General features: G+C 39.5%; 2 protein-coding genes across 2 annotated transcripts in view; both read left to right on the forward strand.

Annotated features, from left to right (window-relative positions):
- Positions 1 to 5,919, forward strand: part of LOC119301653 (glutamate receptor 2.8-like) — a 7,253-nt gene extending 1,334 nt beyond the window's left edge. The window contains exons 2-6 of the mRNA XM_037578647.1: positions 942 to 2,281; positions 2,661 to 2,910; positions 3,562 to 3,968; positions 4,191 to 4,311; positions 5,114 to 5,919. Of these exons, the coding sequence (XP_037434544.1) occupies positions 942 to 2,281; positions 2,661 to 2,910; positions 3,562 to 3,968; positions 4,191 to 4,311; positions 5,114 to 5,565 (2,570 nt within the window). The 3' untranslated portion in view covers positions 5,566 to 5,919. The remainder of the gene's footprint in view (positions 1 to 941; positions 2,282 to 2,660; positions 2,911 to 3,561; positions 3,969 to 4,190; positions 4,312 to 5,113) is intronic.
- Positions 5,920 to 9,302: 3,383 nt separating this feature from the next.
- Positions 9,303 to 9,804, forward strand: part of LOC119301652 (glutamate receptor 2.8-like) — an 8,892-nt gene continuing 8,390 nt past the window's right edge. The window contains exon 1 of the mRNA XM_037578646.1: positions 9,303 to 9,661. Within this exon, the coding sequence (XP_037434543.1) occupies positions 9,403 to 9,661 (259 nt within the window). The 5' untranslated portion in view covers positions 9,303 to 9,402. The remainder of the gene's footprint in view (positions 9,662 to 9,804) is intronic.

The raw sequence follows: 9,804 nt of genomic DNA on the forward strand, positions 1-9,804 counted from the left end.
CTGGCCGCGCTCGGCCTCCCCCGCTCGGCGCGCGCCGGCTCCGCCCGCCACGGCCGCCTGCCTGCTCCGCGCGCACCGGCTGCCGCCGCTGTGGCTGCTGCTACTGCAGTAGGGGGGCACCCCTTTTTTATTTTTTCTATTTCTTTGTTTTTTTAAAAAACTGACGAGTGGGACCCACCGGCAGGTCAAATACCACCTTTGACTGTGTCCACGTCATCATCTGGTTTGGGTAAACCACCTAGGCTGATTTTTTGTCTGGTATGAGATTGTTTAGGGGGGTATAGGAACCGAAACATAGATCAGGGGGTAAAGTGAACCACCCACTTTATTCAGGGTAGTAAAATGGACTTTTTTCTAAATAAAAAGAGGAAAACGGAAGTCCATAGTTTGACACCTTAAACAAGAAAAACATATTTATATTAGCATTTGACAAGTTAAACAAGAGTCATACTTAAATTATTTAGAGTTATGAAGCATTTGTCACCTTAAACAAGAGTCATATTCAGATTAGCATTTGATCAGTTGCCTAGTAGGAAAACCCTAATGGTAAGCCAAGCAGAGTCTATAAAAATCACAGATTGAGAAAACATATGTTTATTGTAAATTGCAAACCATAACCTACATAGTGACATAATTCTCCAAATGAGTCAAATCAAACCCCCTTTGATAGTATTAGGAGTATAAATGAAAGAACATGTAAACAGAGTCTGTGTTATCATTTCATCAAGGATAAAAGCAGTCTTAGTTATAGGAGTCGTATAAGGCTTAGGCAAACAGGTGTCAAATGATCAAGAAAATAGAAAACATCACAAGCAACACGAACACACAAAAACCTAAACTCACCATTATATATATATATGCTTTGTTATATGTTATGATGTTGTTTCTACATTATTAAACTAATATCATCTGACTGAAATTTCCTTATGCAATTTCAAAAGCGATTGAATTACTGGATAATTACAAACTGCAAGCCATCATTGGTCCCCAGAAATCATCAGAAGCTGTGTTCATCTCCAAGATCGGAAATATAACCCAAGTCCCCACAGTATCCTTCACAGCAACAAGCCCCTCTCTCACTTCAGATACTATGCCATATTTTGTGCGTGCAACATTGAATGACTCAGCTCAGGTGAATAGCATTGCCTCGCTTGTAAAAGCCTATGGATGGAGAGAAGTGGTGCTAGTATATGAAAACACTGACTATGGTAGAGGCATTCTACCATACCTCATTAGTGCACTTCAAGAGAGTGATGTTCATGTCCCGTATCAGAGTGTTATCCCCCCATCAGCAACAAGTGAAATCATGATGCAAGAACTCTATAAGTTGATGACAATGCAAACAAGGGTGTTTATTGTTCATATGTCATCCACGATGACTTACCTTCTTTTTACAAAGGCCAAAGAGGCAGGGATGATGGACAAAGGATTTGCGTGGATTACTACAAACGGAGTAGCAAACATCATCGACTCACTCAATCCAAGTGTGACCGAGGTGATGAATGGTGTACTGGGAGTAAGGTACCATGTCCCCAAATCAAAAGAGCTTGATAGTTTCTCCATAAGGTGGAACAGAATGTACCAACAGGATAACCCAGATGAATCACCCTTCAATAAGCTAAGCATTGTTGGACTACGGGCCTATGATACGATATGGGCATTAGCACAGGCAGCAGAAAAGGTTGGGATATCCAGTGCCCCAAATAAGCAACCATGGTACATTAAGAACTCCACATGCTTGGAATCCATGGTTATTTCCCCAAATGGTCCAAAACTCTTAGCAGCAATTGTACAAAATAAGTTTAGAGGTATAAGTGGCGACTTTGACCTTACAGACAAACAGCTTAAAGTTTCTGTGTTCCAAATAATAAATGTGGTTGGGAGAGGTTGGAGAGAAATCGGGTTTTGGAGTGTCAAAAGTGGACTGTCACGGCAGTTGAATCAAAATGGCTTAAAAACAACAGGATCAGCCTCAATGCTTGATCTAAATCCTGTAATTTGGCCAGGAGAGTCAACTGAAATACCGAGGGGCTGGGAAATTCCTATAAATGGTAAGAAGCTTAGAGTCGGTGTGCACACGAGCAATTGCCCAGAGTTTATAAAGACATTCAGAGATCCTGTTACAAATGTAACAAGTGCGAGTGGCCTTTCAGTTGACATATTTGAGGAGGCAATAAAGAGGCTACCTTTTGCACTTACTTATGAGTACCTGGCATTTGACACAGCTGATACAGCAACTACAGGAAGCTATAACGATTTTATTTATCAAGTTTATCTTCAGGTAAGAAATACATTACGAAAGATTTGGTTTCAATTTCTTAATCTGCCATTGCAGAAACTAGAAGCTGCATACATTCCACTGTTAAGAAGAAAACTCTAGTAGCTAAAACATTTTACAAGATATTAACTATGTTCCACAATTTCATCCAGTGTTTTGTTCTGCAATTAAAACCAGGCTCCTATTTTATTTTACATAGAAGGATGTCAGATAGAAAGGCTCATTGTATTTTGTTTTTCTCAAAGCAAATCAAAAGTCTATTTTGCATGCTAAAATATTTTCCTCTTATTGAACAATTTACTTCCAGTGTTTAATCATTCTTAGAAGTAGATCATCACTTTCTTATTTCTCAAATATATGAAGCTGATTCATGCCATTGCAGAAATACGACATAGCGGTTGGAGATATTACTGTAAGGTACAATAGATCATTGTATGTCGACTTCACTGTACCATACACAGAATCTGGAGTAGGGATGATTGTTCCAGTCAAGGAAAACATGATCAAGAATATGTGGATTTTCTTGAAACCATTGAGCACTGGAATGTGGTTTGGAAGCATCATATTCTTTATTTACACAGGAGTTGTTGCCTGGCTTCTGGAGTATCTAAATGGCAATCAACATGTACATGGTCCCTTTTCACTCAAACAAGTGGGGATTACAATGTTCTTCTCCATTTTTGAAGAGAGTTGAGTAAACACTACAGTTTCCTAGATCTTTGCTTAATTTTGAACAAGTATTTCAGTTGCATAGACAAAGTATACGTTGCACTACATGAAATTAAGAAGCGCCGAAAGATTCCTTCGAAAAAGATTACTGCAGTGATCTAACTAAACTGCACCTCCACAACTTTTAGGAAAGAAAATCATCTGTATGACCCCATTTTAGTTAAACTTATCTTAATGTTTCTCAGCATAAGAACCTAGATCTGTCTAATTAGTACTCCCTTCGTTCCATAATTATTGTTATGGTTTTAGTTCAAATCTAGCTGGGGATGAACTAATGCTAGTACGTATCTGCTTTAGAAACATGAAAGCAATACATCTGTTCTTCATAATTGTGCTTCACTAAAGGAAAAAATTTATAGCGTCAATTGAAAAAAAAAATGATGGTGAGACTTGCATTTATCATATCAAGAAATAGATATTGCATATGCTTTCAAGCAAGTCCTGCAATGGCATGCATTGCAGTATCCCAATCAAGTCCTGGAATGTTATGCATTGCAGTATCCCAGCTTTCAAGTTTGTTTACTGTCTCAATAATATCTTCATCGTTATTGCAGAGGAGAAGCTGGAACGATTTCTATCCAGAATTGTTCTACTTGTATGGATGTTTGTTTTTCTGGTACTTACATCAAGTTATACAGCAAGCTTTGCATCAATGCTGACTGTACAGCAGCTTTCACCGACAGTGACTGATGTTCATGAACTCCAGAGGAAAGGAGAATATGTAGGGTTCCACCGTGGTTCCTATATAGAGGGTCTACTGGTGGATATTGGTTTTGAAAAATCAAAGATGAGGCCCTACGAAACACAGGAAGATTTCGCTGCTGCTCTTTCTAAAGGAAGCAAAGATGGTGGCATTGCTGCGCTTGTACATGAAATCCCCTACATCAAACTGTTTCTTGCAAAGTACAGCAAAGGTTACACAATGGTGGGACCTATCTACAAGAGTGCAGGTTTTGCATTTGTAAGTTTAACTACACTCACTAGGGTGCTTTGTTTTAATCTCTTGAATAAAAAATCTGCCTTGAAGTTTGCTACAAGTCAAGCAAAATGTTATGCTCATGTGTCTCCTTCAATTCTACATACCATGACCCCTAAGATTGCTATATACAAATTCGAAGTTACGAAATAAAAATAGAAATAGTGAGGCTATCTAATAGCATACGATGAATAATGTATCTTCCAGTTGACTGATGAAAAGTTGAAAAGGGTGGAGATAAATGTCAAAGTGAAAACGATGCCCTTTTCTAGTCTGTCTGTCCCCAATAATGAACTCTCACTGACTGCACCCTATGGGGATCATCAATGTAAGCTTAACTACCATATACAACAATATAGCATAAAAATGGATCCATCCATTTTCTATCAAAAAAAGTATATGAGCTGATATTTCCATTTGGCACTGCAGTGGATTATGATAAATAATCTTGGAGACCAAGCAATAGCTTGGATGGTAGCCGTGCTGGTGGTCTTGCCACCAGCCTGGGATCGACCCTTCGTGGTCACATTTCCAGGAGCCTCTCTCCGTATCAAAATATAAGCACAGAGGGACTTCACCCCCTTAAGCCATTCATTTTTATGATAAATAATCTCGGTTGGATGGGTTGCTTCTAGATAACCTTGGCGTTTAGTTAGTCTGTTTTTATCTCTTCTAAAACGAATTGCATAATCTGCATTCGAGAACATATGAGATGTAATGTGGGAGGTCAACCATTCGATAACACTATATCTAACTCTAGTCTGATTTATCAAACAGAGTAATAGACTTTTCACAACTTCCTTCTTAAAGCAACTTCAAAAATAAGTAACTCTCTCCGTATCAAAATATAAGACGTTTTTTGACACTAGGAGTACATCACAACACAACAACCACAAACTAAACCTGAAAACAGGCCCTATGGTCAGATTACTGGATTTTTGTACTGCTTGAGCAACTTTCAGTATGATTGTGTGAAAGTATGGTACTGCTGCTAAGCAACACCATCATTGACCATCTTCCATTATATCTTGTTAGCTAAGAATATTCAGCCCAATGGAAATTTTACTTTTCAGGCTTTTATAGTCAGATATTATGATGAATAGAATTCTCTGTATGTTAGCTTGTGCAAGCTTATAATAATGATCTCTTTGGTAATCAGGCGCTTCCCAAGCAATCACCACTAAGAGCTGAAATGTCAAGGGCAATACTCAACATAACAGGAGAAGATAGTATCAATGAAATTGAAAAGAAATGGATATATCAAAACAGCCATCAACAAGAGGATAAAATTGATGGTTCAGGCGCAATCACTTTTGAAAGTTTTGGGGGGTTATTCCTCCTAACTGGGATTGTGACAACCTGTTCCCTTGCTGTAGCCATGCTGATGAACCTCTACAAAAAATATCAACAAAATGCATGGAGCAAAGAAGACGATCAAAATGAATGTGTACACGGGCAACAAGGAGAAAATGGAGATTCACAGGAAGAACAAGGAGATCAAAACAGCAATGAACACGGAAACTGCAGTGATATAGAGAAGCAGACAACATTGACTGTGCAACTCAGTTCGAACACAGAGTGACCAGCTACCACCAGACAGTAAGAACAACAATATAAGCTGTGGATTCACACATAATAACAAGGCAACGTCACTGACTCATATTGGTCCACAAACCATTCACAGGGGAGATAAAAGTAGAATGTCATTAAGTGGATCAAGCTAGTTCCAAGCTGAGCAAAGATCACCTTCCAATCTCAAAGATCCACAACTAACCGCGGGGAAAGCCTGGCTGAACTTTGGGTGTGTGGAGCTTCCTATGGATGCAAAATCAAGTAAAGTTTCAGTCTGTCTTATGCTTCACCCTTCCGGGCATCACCTGTCTCGGTCTATCATATAGTACTGTAGTTTTCCAGGAAAAATCAAGGCTATACACTCCTTGTAGAGGGGACTATTTCTGTAAATACTTTATACATTCAAGTTTTCACACGGAAAGGAGGTGGACGTGGACCATCCAATAATCATCGCTTCTTTTCGCGAGATGGAAAATACGAGGCGGGCATTCTAACGAACACCTTGGCTGCAGTATCCGTCTGTCCCCATAAATTCCAACGTACATCAAACTAGTGTCTGCAAAATTCCGGTAGCACATTCGCGAACGCATATACTCCATTAAGGAATCGAATTTCGATCTTAAGGAGGGACGGGAAGCAAGAGTTCATTTGGGAAGTTTGCACTCGGCAGAACTGATCGAATCTCGACGTACCTTGCTGGTTGCCGGCAGGGCCGCCGGGCGCCGGATGGGGCGATGGGCTCCTCCAACCGTCGCGACGGCGGGTGGGCGAGCCCCGGCATGCGGAGGAGCCGTTGCGGTGGCAGGCGGAGGACGGCGACGGGCGGCCGCGGGACTCGAAGATAGGGAAGGAGCAGGGTGTCTGACATGTGGGCCTGGTTCGTCAGCATAGCTGCTCAACGTTAAGCTGCATAAATTTTGCTCACAGAGCGAAAGTTGACATCTGAGCACGGGCACTCCCGTTATTTTGAAGTTCTAAAATTTTGTGTACATGCACGTAAGCAGTGCAGTATAATGGGCCAAAATTTCACCAATGTACGTGCTTGCATGTGAGAGATTAAAAAAAGACAAAATACATGCAAATTTAGGGCCAGCTTTTTTTTCGATTTTGAGTCGAAATTTTGTCTTTTTGTGCAGCGTACAATATAACGTATTTTCAAACGAAATTTAACAGGTACTTGGACCACATGCATGCGTATTCATGTAAAGGAATTCATTTTTTTCAAATTATTTAAGCACTTGTTTTAGGGGCTTCAAAATATCATGCTCCACTGCCGCCGACCACCGAAAATCCATTTTACTCACAGAGGCGGTTACACACAAGACACATTCGTGTTCCCATTACTGTAGGAAAACACTTTCTATCATAATTCATACATCTGACTGAACCTTTCATTATTCACGAAACGAGCTGCCAACGCTATAGGCATCCGAGGGCACATAGAAATAGGGAAAACAAAAGGATTGTGATATCAATGCCTTTTTTAATCATATTCCTACACGATTTTCTTTTGTTTGATTGCATTAAAAAAATCTTTCTAAGGGTTTAAGCGAAGGCTGAAATTCCTATGAAATATAGTACAAAAGAATCCTTAGAAAAAACATTTAGTATTCAATCCTACAAACCAAACAACCACCGTAAGAAAAAAAATCCTGAAGATTCCAAATTTCTATAAAAATCATTTCGTGGTTCTCAAACGTCCGGCATAATCGTTCAGCTACTTGCGACCACAAAACAGAGGCACATTAACTTGACATTACAACATGAAATGCTTCTTGGGCCAAAGTAGGAGGTTATTTATAGAATAAAAATTGACATGGATTTACAACAGAATCATCTGCATCACCGTTGACTAAATTATTGCTTTTTGTTTTTGAGAGGAATCGACTAGCTACATTTACACAAGCGCCTAGAATGGTGCATAGTTTTACAAACAAAAGACATACAGATACTACACACACAACTATAGAATCATAGTAGCAGAGTAGGAGGAGCATCTGGCAGTGCCAAATGAGTTCCTTGACTTCTTCCTCATGATCCCACGGTTAACTAATTGAGGAATCTGTCCTGCTCAGTCTTCTTGGGATCTAGTTTTACTTTTACTCAAAACAAATACCAACTTGTAATAGACTCAAAACAAATACCAACTTGTAATAGACATGTGCTAGAAAAGCAAGTTCATAAATTTGTTTTGCTTTTTCAGGAGAAAGTTGCTTTTCAAAAATATTTATCGAAACATGTTCATGTGGGATCTAATTTCGAAGATCTTGTAATTATGAACTCAAAGTGAAAGCAGATATTGATTTGGTCAATTGGTTTGAAAGTAATGTGTTTTTGAAATGTCAAAATAGATATACCTTGTGCTGACATCACCTATTTTCTTTGTATGTGTGCATTTTGCTGAATTGTTAGTACGAGGGGTAGAGAGGTGCATGTCCTTACCGGGCGGCTCCCCTTTTTATTCAAAAAAACAACAACATATAACTACGCACAAAACTTTATTATAGTACTCCATAGAAGAACAGGAGCCTCTGTCACTGCCAAATACGAGTTCCTTGACTTGTTCCTTGCGATCCCATTGGTTAATTGAGGAATCTGTCCAGCTCAGTCCTCTTGGGTTAGGGAATTTCCTTGAATTTGCACAGCCATCACTTCAAAAATACAGGGGTATCTCTTCTTCTACGCCACACAAATAGTCATACTTCTACACCTTCTTCTACGAAAGGTGACTCAACTTTGCCAGTGGCAGATGGTCCGCCAATATTTTCATTAACAGATAACTTCTCTGATCACAAAAAAAGAAAAAGAAAAAGAGAGACAATTCTCTGTTGGTATCACTTATAATACGCTAATATGATTGTCATTATGTAGTGCACTCAAACTGATACACACCTCCTTGACATCTAAAATGTTACTGTATTATGGAGATCAGACAGCTCAAACTGATACACACACCCTTTGCAAGTTCGTGTCTGACTTTGTTATCATTGGTTTAGAAAATTATAGGTTTCCACTCAACAGCCGTGCTAAATTAGAGTAAACTGAAAAGACCAGCAACCCAGCAATGTTAACAACAAGCTGAAGTTCATCCGACAGAAATTTCGCAAAATAAATTTGAGAGAGGATGCGTATGTTCATCACAAAACACACCATACAGTTTTTTTTTCATGAACCACCATATAGGTTTTGGTAATTACGTAGATACTCTTTGCACAACAAGACTACCCCGGCAATCCATTTTCTCCTACAAGTAAGCAGTCAAGATAATTCCACAAATTCCCCTTTCTCAAATGTCAACACGCGCATTCTGACGTAGAGAAATATGATTGTCACATTCATCTGGTTTTGACATACATATTAAAAGGGGGCAATTGGAATTTATATAAACAGCAAAAATCATGTCAACAGAATTCAGTTGCTTCAGGAAACAGAGCAAACGTTTGAAAACAATTAGATAACAGCTCCTGTCACTTTCAAGTGATATATTGCAAGATTGAATGGAAGGAGCTACTGGTCAGTTAGTATTTAAGTACCTGGGTAACATGCAGAGGAGGAGTACTCCACTATTATAGAACTCTATCATTGCAGCATGTCCTAAACTACGTATTTGTATTTAAATTGCTTGGTCGGCCGTGCTACGTCATTTGACCTTCGGAAACTACAACTGAAATGAGGTAGAAATTAGTAACATTCTTTCTGCAATAAAATATGCATGGCTCAAGGCATTGAAGAGTAGTCACCTACGCCGTCATGCTAAGCTTTTAGCTTGAAGAAACCAACTCTATAAAAGCCAAGGTGGCCTTAGATTCTGGGCACCGAATACTTCACAAACCTTGCAGCACTGTCAATGGAGAGAGCATCTCAAATCACCCTCTTCCTGTTACTCATCATCCATTCTGGCGTAGCTCAAAATGCTACCACGAGTGGAACAGATGAGTTCCCCGTTGGAGTGATCCTCGACTTGGAATCATTGGGGGGCAAGATGGCGCGGACCAGCATTTTGATGGCTCTGGAAGACTTCTATACAGTCCACAGAAACTACAGCCGAAAGGTAGTTCTCCACATCAGGGGCTCGAAAAGTAACAGCGTAGAAGCTGCATCAGCAGGTAAAAGTTCTGCAGCCTATCATGAAAAGGAAAAACTCTTTCCCACTCCCTATGTTGCTTACAAATATGCTTTCTCAACTTATTATTGTCTTTGAAGTACAACTTTTTACGCTGTCATAAAAAAACAACTTACATAACTGTCT

Source organism: Triticum dicoccoides, chromosome 5A (assembly GCF_002162155.2).
Source record: "Triticum dicoccoides isolate Atlit2015 ecotype Zavitan chromosome 5A, WEW_v2.0, whole genome shotgun sequence".
In the NCBI taxonomy this organism is placed as follows: Eukaryota; Viridiplantae; Streptophyta; class Magnoliopsida; order Poales; family Poaceae; genus Triticum; species Triticum dicoccoides.